At 46.5% G+C, this 17,727-nt stretch overlaps 1 protein-coding gene across 1 annotated transcript; it reads right to left on the bottom strand.

The window, feature by feature from the left end:
- Positions 1-3,620: 3,620 nt before the first annotated feature.
- LRRC55 (leucine rich repeat containing 55) lies at positions 3,621-16,040 on the bottom strand. The gene is made up of 3 exons (XM_020974558.2): positions 15,727-16,040; positions 13,219-14,803; positions 3,621-9,897 (listed from the first exon to the last, which is right to left on the bottom strand). Exons 2-3 carry the CDS (start codon positions 13,919-13,921, stop codon positions 9,662-9,664), a joined length of 939 nt encoding a protein of 312 aa, XP_020830217.1. The 5' UTR covers positions 13,922-14,803; positions 15,727-16,040; the 3' UTR covers positions 3,621-9,661.
- Between the last annotated feature and the right edge of the window lie 1,687 nt (positions 16,041-17,727).

Raw genomic sequence — 17,727 nt, 5'->3', positions numbered from 1 at the left:
TACTGTCCTTCTCCCACCTCCCCATGCCTAAGACATAGAGACTCCTGGGCTTGTTCTGCTTACTCAGAGATCGTTAGAGTGGGAAAGATTTAGAGGATGCTCAGGGCAAACTCTTCATCAATGGGGAAACTGAGGCCCAGAGAGGGAACTCACCCAAGGTTACACAGCTAGTAAGTGTTCAGAGTTGAATTTGGTTTTGAGGTCATCTGACTTCTCTAGTCCATGACACCAGATACCAGATTGCCCTTCCTAATAGGAGGCTCGTGTAAGATCCGGAAGCCTCATACATGTACTGTTGTATGTCCTTGACCACCATCATTCTTCCTCCTGCCTCTTCTGCCACTCCCAATGCATCCACTTGCTGTCATGGGCAGAACCACAGGCCCCTTGAATAAATAACCCTCAACATCGAGCGTTCTTAACCTGGGTTCTGTGAACCTGTTGAGCGTATTTCAACATTATTGTCTTCCTTTGTAATTGTATGTATTTTGTTTTATGTGCTTGTTCTGGGAAGAGGGCTGTTCACTAGACCCCTATACATCTCTCATTGGAAGTCTACTCCATCCTGGAGTATTCTTCCTCTGATTGGCTGGTTCCTTCTTGAATCACCATTTTAAAGAAATAGCCCAGGCTAGCCATGTATGTCTTCATTCCTCTCCAAGCTTTACTCCTGACTCTTTGGCCTTTACCTACCATCCTCCTACCATCCTCCTAACACCCTTGGTGTGTGTGTGTGTGTGTGTGTATGTAATGGGAGAAAAAAAAAGTTAAAATGAAAAGTCCCCAAGAAAGCAATTCTTTATTCACTGTTAGCGCTGGAAGCAATTCTTTTCAATCTCCTTTTATGTGACATATTCCCTCATTAAAATGTAAGCTCTTGGGGCAGCTAGGTGACGCAGTGGGTAGAGCACCAGCCATGGATTCAGGAGGACCTGAGTTCAAATCTGGCCTCAGACACGTAACACTTACTGGCTGTGAGACCCTGGGCAAGTCACTTAACCCCATTACCTAGCCCCCCTTAAAATATCTATCTATCTATCTATCTATCTATCTATCTATCTATCTATCTATCTATCTAAGCTCTTAAGGACTGGGACTGTCTTTCTGCTTGTATCTGTATCTTCAGTGCTTAGCACAGAACCTGGCACGTAGTAAGTGCTTAAGAAATGCTAGTCAACTCTGTATTACTCACTTCAAAGAGTTCCAAGAGGGTCCAAGATGCAGAAATGGGTCAGGAACCCTGCTGTATGCCTATGGGCTAGCTTGATGTCCCTTCGACATTCTCACATCACACATCAGATTTGTAACATAAATTCTTCCTTTCCCTTTCTTCTTCCTTTTCCTCAATAGAACGTAAGCTCATTGATAACAGGGATTCTTGACCTTTTAACTTTGTCTCCTCAGCGCTTAGCATGGTTCTGGTCACATAGTAAATGCTTAAGGCAGTGCAGTGGACAGAGTGCTAGGCCTGGAGTCAGAAGGACTTGAATTCAAATCTCGTCTTAGGCATTTACCAGCTGTGTGACCCAGGACAAGTCACTTAACTTGTCTGCCTCAGTTTTCTTAATCATAAAATGGGGATAATAACAGTGTGCTTAGCTGAGAATACGGCAGGCCTTTAATAAATGTTTATTCCCTTTCCCCTGCGTATGAGTTGTGCTTATGATTTTGTTGGTGTAGGGAACTCATGGATGTTGTTCAGTTAGTCATGCCCAACTCTTTGTGACCCCATGGACTGTAGCATGCCAGGCCCTTCTATCCTGCACTATCTCTCAAAGTCTGTCCAAGTTCATGTTCGTTTTTTCCATAACACTATCTATTCATCTCATCCTCTGCCATCCCCTTTTCCTTTTGCCTTCAATCTTTCCCACCTCTTGGATGAGTAAAGTCCATTAACCAAGTTTGGATCAGCATTTTGTCCACAATTTATGGTCTTTGAGAGTTTGCTCAGAGTACTGAGAGATGAAGTGTCAGGGGTCACATAGCCCATACATGTCACATGGCATGCTTGAACCCAACTCCGGTTCCCAGGCCAGCTCTCCATCCATTTTTCCATATTGCCGCTCGATGCTTGGTACTTAATAAATAAACGCATGTTGACTTTCATTGGAAAGGACTCAGAATGTAAAATGTTAGAGTTTACTTACAGCGCCTTAGAATATAGAATGTTATAACTGCAAGGGACATAAGATTATAGACTGTTAGAGTTGAAAGGGTCCTTAGAATGTCAGAGCCGGAAGGAACCCTAGAACATGGAACACATGAATGTCAGAGCTGGAAGAGAGCCTTGGGCATGGAAATTAGAATTGTCAGAGCTTGGAGCGTCCTAAAGGTCATCTGTTCCAATCCTGTCTTTTTACACATAAGTAAACTAAGACTCATTAAAGGGGAGGGACTTGGTCACATGGTAAGTGGTAGCTCTGAAGTAAAACCCCAGGTCTTCTGAGTTCTAGCACAAGACTCTCTCCTCTGGCAGGCACATGGCTAGGGATGTGCAACATAGTGAGCCCACTCTTGCTTGGGTTTTTTTTTTTTTGAATACCCAATGAGAAAACACAAGCACACGCTAGACATATGTTCTCTGTGTACCTTTAGACACCAAAATACGCCTACAAAAAGGCGTGTGTGTATGCATGCACCCACACACGAGCCTGTGTAGACATACACATACCACACATACACATGTTCTCTCACTTCCCAGAAATAGGCTTCCTTATACCCACACATGAACTTTTCTGCCTGATGCAGAACTAATTACTCTCATCTACATCCTCCTTGCAGACATTTTGTATCTAACCTTAGTATATGGTACTCTATTCTACATATAAAAACAGAACACGTTTTCTCTCCCTCCTCTCTCCCTCTCTTTCTCTGTCTGTCTGTCTCTATGTCTCTCTTTCCCTCTACCTCTCTGCCTCTGTCTCTAAGTTTCTGTCTCTCTATATCTCCGTCTCTGTGTCTCTCTACACACATGTATATATAAATGTATGTATACATATGTATGTATGTATGTATCTATATCTTCCTTGAGAACAGAGACTTTCACCTTTGTCTTTGTACCCCTCGCATTGACCCCATATTTGCCACATAAAAAGTATTTAATAGATGTTTATGGATTGATGGTTTGGATTTGGACCAGTTAATTGGTGTAGACAATCCCTGGTGAGGAAATTCCCTCTACTGGTACAGATAGACTATTCTTTGGCAACTTATAGACTTAGTTGTCTGGGGGTGGGGTGGGATGGGGAGGACTGAAAGGTTCAGTGACTTACCCAGGGTCGCACTGAATGTGTCAAAGGGAGGACTTGAACCCAAATCGTCTTAATACATTATGCCCTGCAATCTTTTTTTTTTTTTTTTTGGTGGGGGGAGAGGAGGCAATTGGAGTTAAGTGACATGCGTAGGGTCACATAGCTAGCAGATGTCTAAAGTCAGATTTGAACTCAGGTTCTCCTGACTCCAGGGCTGGTGCTTTATCCACTGTGCCACTTAGCTGTCCTACCCTGCTACCTTACACAGGCTTTGTGATTTTTAAATCTTAAAGTGCTATAGATATGCACACAGACATTCCTTATGTTCATTCCTCCCCCTTCTGGCCTTCTTTCATACTCCTTCAGACCGTTTGTTAAACTATTCATTCTTTATTATTAACGTACATTTATGAAAATTTTTTTCACAGTTACAAAAGTTCACAGCTATAAAATTGTCTCCATACAAAGATTGGCATCTTCCCTTCCCCCCTCCCACCCACAGACATCGCACATCATAGGACAGTAATTAGAAAAGTGGAAGGCCCTACTCTCCAAAAGCCCAGCCTGATGGCCGCTAGGCAGGGGTCAAGGACAGACCTCTCATCTCGCTTTGCTCATTTCCTCTCTGTCTCTCCTGGAAGAAGGCAGTTCAATTCCTCTGGCCTTTGGAAGTCATGACCATGAGGAGTGAATGGAAGAAGGTGGTCCTGGCAAATTCCTCCTTCTTGGAGAGCTTCCGGGCTACCCTCTCCATTTCCATGAGTGTGGAAGGATGCAGGGAAGAAGGACACTAAGAGCATGGGAAAAAGGGAGTCTCTGGCTGGCCAGAATGGAGCTGCTGTGGATCTCCCCCGATTATGAAGGGGAAATTCCTGATCTGCTCAGGATCAACCTCTAAGGTGTTTTGGGTCTCCCCATCACTCGTGCTTGTCTGTTCCTGCAGGGTTCTTTCTTTCTTTCTTTCTTTCTTTCTTTCTTTCTTTCTTTCTTTCTTTCTTTCTTTCTTTCTTTCTTTCTTTCTTTCTTTCTTTCTTTCTTTCTTTCTTTCTTTCTTTCTTTCTTTCTTTCTTTCTTTCTTTCTTTCTTTCTTTCTTTCTTTCTTTCTTTCTTTCTTTCCTGTTGTAGGAATAAGTGAAAATGACCCTAGGGCTGACAGTGGACTGGTGGGGAATGGAGAATTTCCAGACCAGGCTGCTTCAGTGTCCTTCAGACCTTGCTGGCCATGCAGATCTCTGAGGTCCTCTAGTCTAAAGTGAAGGACATTTCTGCAGCCTAAACCAGTCATTGAAGGATGGGAGAAGAGAGGGAGGGAGAGAGGGAAGAAGGGGAAAGACTGTCCAAGACTTCCAGACCATGTTTTCCTCTCTCTCTCTCTCTCTCTCTCTCTCTCTCTCTCTCTCTCTCTCTTCTTTCACTCTCTCACTTTTCTTTCTCTTTCCTTTTTTCTCTCTTTCTTCTTCCTTTCTTCTCTCCCTCTTTTCCTTCCTTCCTTCCTTCCTTCCTTCCTTCCTTCCTTCCTTCCTTCCTTCCTTCCTTCCTTCCTTCCTTCCTTCCTTCCTTCCTCCCTCCCTCCTTTTTTTTCTTTCTTGCTTTCCTTCTTTTCTTCCTGAGGGCCAGTTCCACCTCATGCCAATCAGCTGAGGCCTTCAGGCCCACTTTGGCATATCAGAAAACACAGCAGCAGAGGAAGGAACATACCAGAAAACAGTGCAGGAGACCTGAGCTCAGCTCCTAGTGGGAGCTTGTCCCCATCACAGGTGGAGTCAGATACATTTTAAACCTTACATAGATAGACACATACACAGAGATACAAACAAATTAACCTGTAAAAAATTAAAATTAAGCCTTGTGGGAAGACCAAGGGTGTTTATCACCAGGGCAACGTGAACAGTTGTGACCAGGATTGCTACGTTGCCTTTAAGAGATTCCTTCTTCAATACGTTTTTGTGTTTTGGGACAGCCCCAGCAAAGAGATGGAAAGCAATTTATTGGCAAGGAAAAGGGGCTCTGGAGAGGATGGGTAAACCTCGTGCTTACTGAGGTCCACTGTTTCCTTAGAAATCCCAGAATATTAGAGTGGGAAGGGGCCTTAGCAATCATCTAGTCTTTCTTACCCCTTCATTTTATAAATGGGAAAACTGAAATCCAGAGAGGGGAAGTAATTCACTCAAGGCAACACAGCAGCAGAGCTAAGAACAGAAGCCAAGTCTCCCCTTGGCTCTGGGTCCAGTGCCCTTTCTGGTTACACTATAGTTCGTGTGTGTGTGTGTGGGGGGGCGCGCGTGCACACGCACGTGCACTTCAGAACATTTCCACAGCTGGAAAAATATCTGCTCTTTAAAGGCATCTATCCTGTTCATAAAGGTTCACTCTTTAGCTTTGCCACTGATGGAGACAGAAAAGTACAGGTGGAGAAATGCATCTGACCTCGGGTGGCGTTTGGCATCTTGTTTGGTCCTAGATCTATGCAAAATAAAATAAACTAAAAACATACATGTCTTGAAATACATTAGCCATACATAAGAAAAGGTCTCTAGGAGATGGTTATAGATTTCTATGGAGCATCCCCATTTGGGGAAGGTTTAACTGTTCTCATTAGTAGTATTGTTTGAAAAGGTCATCCCATAATACTAGAGTCTCTCAACTAGAATGTTACAGACTCTGGCAAGAGAACTAAGCAGTCAAAAGAGTTGCCTCACTGGTGGTGACAGGAAGACAGCAAGCGTGGTCCTCAGCTCTGGATGTCAGGAGCTGAGATTTAGGGATTCCAATAGAGTATGGGCTCTGTTGAGTTCATTTCTCTAAGTTCTAGGAATGTCTCTGCTGCCTCTTTTGGTTGGATAGCTCCCTGGGTAAAGCATCACTGGGGAGGATGAGCTCCTTGGGTGGGAGCTCTTCCTCCCATTACCCCCAAGTCCTCTTGAAGTGCTTGGGGGCCATCAAGATGGGGGTGGGCTGGAGGTCACTGAGAAATGGGGCTGGGCAAAAAGCCTCTTTTAGGGTGATTCCACCCAGACAGCTCTGCCAAGTCGCTGAATCTTGACAGGAGGGGCGGTTGGATGCACTGATGTGGAATCTGCCATATCTCTATTCCTCCTCCCCCCACCATATACCTAGCTTCATTTAGATCCCTCCCCAGTCTACAATGCTTCATCCCCTCCCTGGTTCCACATGCCTTCTTTCTGTCTCAACCCAAACTCTCTCAAACCCCGTCATTGTCTCTCATACCATCTTCTTCCATTTGCTAGTGACCTATTCCTTCTGAGCTTACACAACCTGTCTTGCATCTCTCTAATACACTTATCAGGTAATGCTATGCATTATAGGGGATAGAGCTGATCTCAGTCCTCTCCCCACCTGTCCCACTGGACCATCAGCTCCATGAGGGCAGAGATCATGCCTTCTCTAAGCCTTGTGTCTCCCTCGGTGTCTAACACGTTGCTTTGCTCTGCACACAGATGGTGTTTAATAATTATTTGTTGGCTGAGTGAATGAACAAACAAATCCAGGTGGTATCACTACCTCCCACTAATCATACTTTTCCTCTATATGAAAAGGTGGAGAGAGATAGTGTGATATAATGAATAGAGAACCAAGCTTGGGATCAGGAAGATCTGGGTTCAAACCCTACCTCTGAAACTGGTTTTGTGACCCTGAACAAGTCACCTTACCTCTCTAAGACTATGGGTAGTAGAAGAATTGGTGATCTGCATCATTAGAGAGATGTTTCTTATTGGCAGTTCCCTCTACTGATGAAATTGTAGGACCAGTTAAAAAAAATAGAGTGGAATCCTCTCCTAAGGCTGATGTTAGGTGGCGGAGAATGGTTCACTTCAGCTTTGCCATCGCGGGCCTTCTCAGTTGACCAAATTGTATCAGAATAGTATTGTACGTAGTTATATTGGAGGTTATAATTTTAGCTGCAACATCCCTATCTGTCCCCCTTTTTCCACTCAGCTCAGGCCTCCATCATCTCTCAGCTAGAGTATTGCAATAGCTTCCTAATTGGTTTCCCTGCCTTGAGTCTTGCCCATCTCAAATCTATTGTCTAGGCAGCTGCCAAAAGTATCTTCCTGAAGCACACAGCTATGTGCCCTACCAGACACCTTTCCCCAGACCCCCAGCTGATGCTTTCTTTCCCCTGAGATGACTTCCTATCTACTTTGTGTGTATTTTAAGAGGATGATGTATACTCTGTGTTTCTTCCAACAGAAGGCAAACTCCTTGATGTCAGGGCCTGGCTTTTTGTTTGTTTGTTTCTGTATCCCTAGCACCTGGAACAGTGCCTGGCACATAGCAAGTTCTGATTTAAATGCTCATTGAGTGAATGGCTGAATGTTTAGTATATCGGTACCTGTGCTACAACAGATTTCTTCTCTGCTTGTGATCTACCAAGTGACAACATGTTCATTGGTACTGGTGAGTATAGAACATGGGAGTGCTGGGGTGAACATTATCCTTGGCTTTCTGCACAAGAGTGGTGCCCACGCCCGAGTATGCTTATGGACACACGGCCCATTCTCTCCGCCTGCCTGTTCCCATTGTTTTAATCTCAGGGCCTTGTGACCTATCTCTCCAGTAGATAAACTAATCAGGAGATATTTGTTAAAAGCCTACAGTGTGCAGAGCACCATGGCCAGTGTTTAGGAAGGTACAGTGCCTAGCATACTGTATTTCCCAAGTACTTAGGAATTACTTGTCTTGTGGATCGGTGAGTGGATCTCCAGAATGTGCTATTCTGGTCCTACCTTCCTTAAAACAAATCTCTAAGTTTACTTCATTTGGGGTAGCCCATGTCATTTCTTTGCTCAAGAACCTTTAAGGAGTCCTATTGCCTCTAGGATCAGATACCAACTCCTCAGCTTGGCATTTAATGTTTTCCAACCTCTGGAAACCTGGCTCCAGCCTCCTTTTGCAGGTTTCCCCCTCCTTACTACGGATCTCCTCTGCCCCAGCCACTATTCCAACAAAAAGAGCCAACTTGCTCTTTTCCAGCTCCATATTCTATTTCCTGCCTCAATGCCTTTGCTCCAACTGACACCATGTCTCCCATCCCTCCCCTGTCAATTTTGCTCTCTACTCACCTTTGCCCCTTAGAAGCCTCAGCTTCCTTCAAGGATCGGCTCACACCACTTCTCATGGAAACCTTTTTGGATGACCTAAGTCTTTAGCACTTTCTCTCCCTCTCCTCAAATTAGCCTGTGTATACTTAATTGTTTACATAGTCTCATTCCAATAGAATGTAAACCCCTTGAGGGCAGGAGGTGCTTTTGTTTTATCTTTGAATCAGCACCACTGTTCTCTAAACGTAGGTTCTTAATAGTTGCTTGTTGGAGTTGACTTCTCCAATAAAGGGATTAAGTTAATCTCTAATCAAAACTAATGGAAAGTTGGATCAGCCTCAGGGTTATAACAATATTGACAAACTGGTATTACCGTAGTGGGCACCTCAGAGAGATGTACCACTTAACAAGTGAGAATAAAATAGTTAACTTTATGACCTAGACTACTGATGGTTCCTCCTTTGGCCCCCCCCATAGGTAGTTTTATTCCATGTTTTTATATCTCTATCACCCTTTACCAGAGACATAACTAGCAAGTTTGGAGACTAGGACAAACTTGGAGCAAACCTCACAAAATATATCCTCAAACTAAATTTTTGAAGATAAATTTAGTTTTGGTGAGGGAAGATAGATTGTAATATCAATAGCATATCAATGGTATATTTTAACTAATTATTCCTGTTAACTAAATGCTAAGTTCGGTTGTGTTTATGCTGCTGAAGTATAGATGCTGACTGCACCCTCTAAAATTTGGAACTCTGGGGAAATATCCTGATTGCCCCACCCTAGTTATGATTCTGTCCTCCACTGGGTTCTTTGCCCCTTACAGTTCACATGGTCAAGAGTCCCAGGATGACATGTCTCCAGCTCCCCTAGGGGTTGGGTCTCCCTATTCTGAAGTGAGCAGGACTGGAAATGGGGCCTTGAGAATGGCAATTATTCTGGGGGATTACCTTAATCTTTCAAATTGACTTCAATTGATGGAGAAATGAGGGGAGAATGGCAAAAGCGCGGAAAGTGTTTTCTGTCTTGGTGCAGTAGCCAGGTAGGAGGAAGCCTAATAGACTTGAGGGAGCTTAGTACAGGAAGGGGTTATCATTGAAGGTTTCTGAGCTTTTAGCCATCGAGAGTCAACAGAGCCAATAGTTGGAAGATTGGCATGAAGGGTATTGGCATCATCTCCTGATGACTAATCTCATTTTAACAGTGATAGTGGTTGGCAATTCCTGGGGTGGGGAGCCGTGGGGCTGGCATGGAATGGGGCCTCTGATCTCCTCATCCTTGCTGGGTTAGCATTGTTGGTGGTAGCAGCACTTAGCAAAATGGAGGGAGACCAGGGAAACTGAGTCAGATCTCTTCCTCTTCGCTTGCCTTGTTCCAGCGGTGGCAGCAGTTAGCAGTGATCCCCAGGAGAAAATTGGTGGCCACAGAAGCGATGGAGACCACAAAACCCACGAAGGCAATGAATAGGTAATCATCCAGCGTTAAGGTCAGGTGACAAGCTTTGAAGCTTTCCTCTGTGAGGGAGAAGAGTGGGGCACCCTCCACTTCCGGGGGGCCCCGGCACTCTGCCAGCTGGGAATCTGCAACAGAGAAATCGGAGAAGCCTTTTGATCCCAGGGAGAGAAGAGATCCCCTAATCTCTGTGGGCAGTGCCTGGAGGGTTGGAGTCTTGCTCTTCCAGCTCAGGCTGAATTAGGGGCTCCCTGAGGGTAAGGCCTGTGCTTGTCACGAGTCAACTAGATGTCTCATGGCCAAGTGTTGCCATCTTTAGTCAGGGAGGCAGGCACTTTCTCCTGTTAAGGAGCAAATTTTGAGTTGCCTTTGGTTTCTGCATGGGAAGGGAGTTTCCTCCTATTACTTCTGTTGCTGCATCTGAATTCTCCCACCCTAACCTGAGGTCACTTTCACAAGGGCTTTGTATGTAACTGCCATGGTGCACCATCCCCTAACTTCATCAGGTCAACTTATTTTCCCTATATGGGGGACACCCAGGCCAAGAATCCTGCCCCACAATATCAGGCCACTGTAGCCAGTGCCCCATGAAGAGGCTTCATCTTGACATCAATAACCTTAGATTAAAATAAAATCAATATAAAACAAGTCACTAGTTGATTCACATGATCCTTCTGGGAAGTGTTTTAGCATCATTATCCTTGGAGGTGGGGTAACCTCATCAAACCCATCATTGGGTCACTTGTATTTGGCAAAGCTACAACATGGCGGTAAGGTCAGGGTTTGTGACAAGTAGGAGAAATGGGAGTCCAGAAAGAAAGGGAAACAGAGTTCCAAGTTTAGTGGCAGAAGGGAGTGTGGTATAAAGAAAGATGTAGGAGCAGTAGTCCTGGAGCCTGAATTCTAATCTTATTTCTGCCACTGATTCACTGTGATCTTGCCTAAGTCGTATGAGGCTTCTGTAGTCTTTTGGCTGTCCATCTGTATTAGTCAGGCAGTGTGCCATAGTGGATAAAATATTGGATTTGGCAAAGTCAAGAAAACCTGGGTTCAAATCCCACCTTTGTTACATACTAGCTGTGTGACCCTGGCCAAGTCACTTAACTTCTCTGCCCCTCAGTTTCTTCCTCTGTAAAATGAAGAGGTTCTACTAGATGGCCTCTAGGGCCCCTTCCACGTCCAAATTGATGGTCTAACAATGAGAAGGAGGTTGAGACTTTCTAAGGACTTTCTGAGCTCTATGATTCTATGTCATGAAATAATATTTATAAAGCTCTTAGCAAGCTCCTGGCAAGTGAAGAGCACTTAAAAGCTTATTCCCTCCCCACTCTCCTCTTTGGAAGCTCTGGTGGTCAGCAAGGGCAGAAATAAAGTGAAGGGAGGAAGAAAATGTGACTTGATTACTGTCTCCAAAAAGTCCTGAACACCTGTTTTCTGTAGCTTCTCCCATGAATTTAAGAACATATTAAAGGAAAGAAACAGCCTCCTAGAGTTGTGCAGTATTTGAAATGGCTCCATCCCTCGCTTTTCTGTGCCCCATAATGCATCCCTGTTAATGCTTGGCCCAGGCACCTAAACCTCACATGTGGGTTCTCCAGCTATTTTCAGCCCTGAAAGAGTTCCTTCCCACAGCTCTGTGGAAGAAATATAGTCGTGACCCACGGCCCCCATATTTATTCTGGTCCTGGGCCCACCCACACCCACACCTCAGCTCTCCCAGTGCTCCCCTTGAATTTTCCCTACTCCTCTGCCCTTTCCCAGTGGGCTTCCTAACCCACACTGCAAGAAAGACATATCTGTGCTCATATGCCATAGCATGCTCTTTTGGTCATAGGGCAGGGTTTGGAGGAATAAAGCACTCTGCTGGGTCAAGCCTCTCTGCATAGAATTCTGCTATTTCAGAAATGTTTCAGGTTTGGTTGTGACTGGCAGCTGCATTCACAGCTAGACCCATTCTGTGGTGCCCTCTGGCTTGGCTAGTACTTCAATTAGGCATTTTATCCAGTCCCTTTCAACCCCTACCTACATCCCGGAGAAACTGGGAATCAGATTGAACTTTGTGGCCACTTTTTAACTTTCTGGGCTCCCAAATCCCAGCCCCATGTCCCATAAAATTCTACCCTTAGTCCTCTTCCAAGATCCTTCTGATGATAATACCAGCTAGCATTTGGATTGCCCTTTAAGATGGGCTAAGTGATTTATATATGTTATTAGTTGACCTTCACAACAATCCTGCGAGGTAGATGATGTTATTCTCTTGAGTGTACAGATGAGGAAACTGAGGCAAGAGAAGTTGCCTGACTTTCTCAGGCCATGCAGATATTAAGTGTGAGGAAAGATTCCAACTTAGCTCTTCCTGACTCTTAAGTCCAACATTCTATCCACCACTCAGCCTAGCTGTTCCTTGTGCCCCCAAAGCCTTAGTTAGGCAGTGGAGAGTGGGGTGGGAATAGTAGTGGTCTTCGATTTGTAGCCTCTAGATTTGATCCCAACTCCAATACTTCCTATATGTAAGACCCTTGGCAAGCTGCTTCCCTTTTCTGGATCCCAGGATCCTCCTCTTCAATAAAACGAGGACTCTAAATACACTATCCTCACTCACTGGGTTGTTTCGAGAACAGTACTCTAGAAAAATGAGCTAATATGATTATTACCCAGAAGGGAAAAACTTCTCTTTGTTTGGAGAAGAGCCTAAGTAATAATAACGGCAGTAATCCCCTAACTCGCATTTCTATAGCATTTTAACTCAGAAGCTTGGGGGAGGGTCACTTGCCTGGTCATGATTTCCTTTTCGTTGTCCTTAGTCAACAGCTGAGCAAAGGAAAAGCTGAATAAGAAGTTAAGGGGCAGAGCTGAAAGCCTGCTTCTGCCACTTACCTGCGTGACCTTGAGGAAAAAGGAACCTTGTGCCCTCTCTGGGACTCAGTTTCCTTCCTGGTAAAATGAGGAAGTTGGCCCAGATGACTTCTAAATTCCCTTCCAGCTCTCAATCTGTGCTTCTAGGACTCGGCTTGAATGGGGTGAATGGATTCTAGCCTATGGTCTGTGAGCTTGTTTTTTTTTTTTAAACCATCTTGATAGCTGTATTTTAATAGAGTTGGTTTCCTTTGTAATCCTATGTGCACTTAAGTACATTATTCCAAGAAAGTGTTAATAGACTTCCCCAGATTGTCAAGGGGGTCCACGACACACACAAAAGGCTAAGAACTAGCTGGGCCCTTTCAAGAGCGTTGGGTTTCAAATCAGAGGCTCTGTGTTTGAACTTCATCTCTGCTATTACTGATCGCTTGTATGCCTGGGCAAATCACTTTCCTTCTCTAGCCCTGTTAAATAGAAGGGCTGACTAAGATCCCTTGCAGATTAAGTCCTATGATCATATGATCTCCCCTTCCCTCTTCCTCCAAGGCATCTTGCCCTGCCGCCCCCAACCCTGATGGACCATCTCCTACCTGCTGTACAGCGCTGAATCTTATTTCTCAGCCACTTCAGGAGGGGCTCCATGGTACAGCCACATACCCAAGGGTTCCCACCAATCTGTAGGGTCACTAGCCCGGGCAGACCCTCCAGGGCCTCAAGGCTGAGAAAAGCCAATCCTCCATAGCTGAGGTCAAGTTCTCGGAGCTGGGAGAGACCCTGGAAGGCCTGAGGGTGGACTTTTCTCAGCCAGGGGTTATGGCTGAGGTCAATGCGTACCAGCCCTCGAGCCTCGAGGAACATGTCAGCAGGGATGTGGCTGAAGTTGTTGTAACTCAAGTCCAAGTGGGCCAGTCTCTTAGTGTGGAGGAAGAGCCCAGGGGGCAGCTCAACCAGGGAGTTGTTCCGAAGGTCCAGCACCCGGAGCTCCCCATAGCAGGTAAGGTAGCCCGGTGGGACAGTGGCAATGCGATTGTGGGCTAGGCTGAGGTTTCGAGTGTCCAGTGGGAGGTCAGGAGGCACAGAGAAAAGGCGCTGGCTGCTGCAGTCGACCACTTGGCTGCGGCAGGTACACAGGACTGGGCAGCTGGCGACAGCATCAGCCAGGGCCAGCCCTGCTGTAAAGAGGAGCGAGGCCAGCAGCAGGGCTGGCTTCAGAGAGCAGGGTCGGACCAGCTGGGACCAGACAGGGCCCATTTCAGTCCTCTGCCAGCAGCAGCATGGCCAAGAGGAGCCCATCACCCTGGGTCTCAGAGAAGAGTCACTGGGGCAAGAAGGCAGCTACATTGTGGCCAGGGGCTGGGGGAGGTGGGGCTCCTGTTCATGAGCTCTCATTGGCTCTGGCCAGCCTGGGAGCATGGGAAGCATGAGAGGGCTCCCCAGGTGAGAAGCACCAGCAGGGTTCCTTTGGTGGCACCTGGTGGGAATGCAGGGAGGCTCAGCCAAGGCTCCTGGGGTTCCGGGAAGATGATCAATACCGTTGAAACCAAGGGAGACGCCCAGTGGGACCAGCTGGCAGCAGTCCTTAAAGCTATGGCCAAGGATACTCTGGGCCATTGAAAGTCATCAAAGACCACAAGATATTCTCAGTTAAGTGTCTGACTGGGGTGAAAGGGGGAGGGCTGAAGGCTCTATTTAGCACCTCCCCCACCCCTACCTAAGTCCCTGCACTTACTCAAAGCCACTGAAATCTCTTAGGGGCAAATCCAGTCCTCTGGATCCTAGCACTCAGGGCTGCAGAACCCATCTCATGAAGACATTTAATAGTCAAAGAGAGACAAGGGATTAGCCTTCTGTGAAGGATACCCAGGCTGAAGGGGGTCTCCATGGGTCCCACCAGGAGGTGGCAGGACTTTTCCTGTGCTAAGGAGAACAGGACCAGAAAAACCACTCTCCTGAGAAGGGGTCTTCTGTCTGTGTGTTACTGGAAAGGTTTGGGTAGACCATGAGTCCCGAAGTTCCAGGAGAAGCCTGAAGGCTCACCAAAGGGAGGGATCGCCAGAGGGAGAATCCAAAGCTTTCGCTGTAAGCCAATTCTGTGCTCAGCTCTGAACTTGCTCCTAGTCCAATGCTCTTTTCCTTCAGTCAGCAGGGAGTGGTTAGAAGTTCCCACTGCATCATCTGCCAACAAGATTTGAAGAGCAGATGCTTAGCAGGGGGCTTAGAAAAGGAGAGACATTTGCTGCCTGGCCTTCTTCTTATGGTCTCCTTTCTCCTCCCTGCCCTTTCCATGCCCTTCACTTTATGGATACGTCTCAAAGGTGCCTCCTTGATGCTGACATCACACCCCTTAGCTCTGGACTCCTCCAACCTTGGACCCCTTCTGCAAATAGTTGCAAGAGATTCTCGCCTCCCCTCTAGTGACCCAAATCCACCTATCACAGTGAGAATCCTGTGGTACAGCTAGTCCTTTACCTCTACAGCCATCTTACCCTCCAACCTCTGCCCCCCAATCCCTATTAGTGCAAACGCACACCTGCCTATTCTGTGACACACACCCACTAGGGCTGGGCTGCCCTCATCGATCTCAGAAGAACCTTTGCATTGCCTCCCAGAATCACTTTCATTTCCTCCCCTCCTGCTCTCCCCTTTGCCTCCACCGCCAAGCTGCCTGCCTGGTACTCACCTCCTCTGACATCTTTGCCTCCAGTGGCCTCTCACACACCCAGCCGGAGCTTCCCCTACCATCTTTCACACACAGTACACACCCCTACTCCCAGCATCCTTTTCCATGAATGTTCCCCACCCCCACCCCCTGCACCTACTCCCCTCCCTCCCCCAGACAGCAATAACATAGTGCATGGGTGGCCTTGCACCACCTTTCACACCCCTTCCCCTTGAGACACATGCTTGCTGTCCCTTCTGCTCCTCCATCCTTCACTCACCCTCTACCCCAGCATCAATGCCCCCTCTCAACCTCAATTCCTGATACAAGAAAATGACCCCAGCTCCAGACTTAGTCCTGCCAGACCCAGGGTCTCCCAGGTGCTTCCCCTTACCCCTACCCTTCTTCTCACTCTGCATCCCCTAAAGCAATTACTCACTCTGGCCCAGGAACGCTGCAATCAGTGTGGAGGCAGACAAGGATTTCCCTCTTGGAATCCCAGGTTGTTTCAGGAGAACAGCTTGCCTTCCTTCCCTCCTTTTCTCTTTCCCTCCCCCTCTCTCTCCTCCTCCATGTCTCCGGGCTCCCTGGCCAGCACCTCCTGAGGCTTCCTCCTTCTGTCCCTTTCAGCCCTTCTTCCCTGAGATGGGTTGAGAGAAAGGGGAGCTCAGAGGAAAGTTTAGAGGCCCCAAATGCCTATTCTTGAAACTCAGCTGTCAGCCAAGGCTGCCGGAGTGTGTGGCTTCAGCCAGGTCTTCCTCCCCTTCCTCTCTCCCTCCTCCCCCTCCCTCCCTCCCTCTCTCTTTTTTTCCTCGAGGGCCAGGTACTGACGTTTCACTGTCTCTTAGCAACTGCCTCCACATCTCTGAGCAACAGCAGAGCTGGCTACAGACCCCACCAAGATGAGGGAGAAGGGGAAAGAAAACACAGTTGGGGAGACTCTGTAGCCACCCACAGAATCTTAATAACAGGGAGAGGGTAAGAGAAATGAGAGGCAGGGACAGACAGGGGAAGTCAGAAAAAAGAGAAGGATGAGGAGCTACTCAGGGACAACCATTAGCAAAGAACAAGAAACGTGGAAACAGGCAACCATGGGCAGAACTAGGGGTGGAGAGTCCAGTATGAGCTAGCCTATCTAGAAATGGGAATGAGCTAAAACATGTGGAAGAGGGGAAAGGGAAATGGAGGAAAGAAAAGAGAAAAGAAAGAACATCATTAAAGATGGAGAAAAAAGAAGGGAAATGCACATTCACTGAGATTTGAAAGTCTCTGTCACTTCTTATCAGGGTACTGAGTTGACACAACCAAGGTGCCATTTTTGAATAATTAAACAGACAGAGAACTCCCGATGCTTCTTTATGATTGAACAAGTGGCGAACCAGATAGTGAACTCAGAACACGTCAAATGGCTATGTGAGGAGACAAGCTCCATTTTCCTCTTGGACAATTAGTTCCACAGCCTGAGAGGCAGTGTAGTGGAATGAATAGAGGAATGGACTTGAAGTCAGTAAGATGTGGGTTCAAATCCTGCCTCTGACACAAACCAGCTCTGTGATCCTGAAAAAAAAAATCACTTAACTTCTATGGGTTTCAGTTTCCTTAGCTATAAACTGAGCAGGTGAGATTAGATATCTCATGAAGTCCCTCCTAGCTTTAAATCTATGAGCCTATGATTTATCCAGACCTCTGGGACTGAGGCCTTAAGCTTGAAGCTGGGTAGCTTCCTTCTTCATGTGGCTAGCTAACGCTTAGGAACAGTGAGTGACCAGCCACTATGTTCGGGGATATGATCAGGAAAAGTATGGATTCCTGAGGACCCTGGGGTTTCCTGCTAAGCAACTGTCCACAAATCCAGGGCCAAAGTTCAATCCATGTCAATGGTCACGTGGCAGGTGAAAAGCTAGCACCATCTTCAGCTGAATTAATCAGGCATCTATGACTAGGAAGAACAGAGGCCCACCACAGTCTGCCCTCATTGGGCAATATGTATTTGTTTCTGAGAACCACACTTTAGGAAGGGCATTGAGGAAGAAGAGAAACCTGTAAAAGATAGCAAGCAGGACAGTGAAGGCACCAGAGGCCATGATAGATGAGGATCAGATGAAGGACCAAGAGATGTTTACCTGGTGAAGAGAAGACTTAAGAAAGCTGCTTTGGCATGTTTGAAGGGCTATCAAGTAAAAGAGGGCCCTGAGTCCTTCTGCTCAGCCCCAGATAGCAGAATGAAGACCAATAGATGGGAGTTACCTAGAGGCAGATGTTAGCTTAATGTAAAGTCAAACCTCCTGAGAAATAGAGCTGTCTAAAAGGTAGAATGAGCTCCCACAGGAGGCAGTAAATTGCCCATTACTGGAGCCCTTTTGATGGAAACTGGATGACTGCTGGATGTTCTAGAGAGAATTTCTTTTGATGTGATCGCCTCTGCAGTAAAACCCTGAAA

Source organism: Phascolarctos cinereus, unplaced genomic scaffold (genome assembly GCF_003287225.1).
Source record: "Phascolarctos cinereus isolate Bilbo 61053 unplaced genomic scaffold, phaCin_HiC Scaffold_9;HRSCAF=440, whole genome shotgun sequence".
NCBI lineage: Eukaryota > Metazoa > Chordata > Mammalia > Diprotodontia > Phascolarctidae > Phascolarctos > Phascolarctos cinereus.
Note: the sequence above shows the minus strand (reverse complement) of the source record. Positions and strands in the feature narration are given on the sequence as shown.

Excerpts from the sequence above, each read along its gene's own strand:
- LRRC55 (XM_020974558.2), bottom strand. The coding sequence starts at position 13,921 with ATGGGCTCCTCTTGGCCATGCTGCTGCTGGCAGAGGACTGAAATGGGC. Across the intron at positions 9,898-13,218 it reads GATTCAGCGCTGTACAGCAG|ATTCCCAGCTGGCAGAGTGC; the intron begins GTAGGAGATGGT and ends TCTCTGTTGCAG.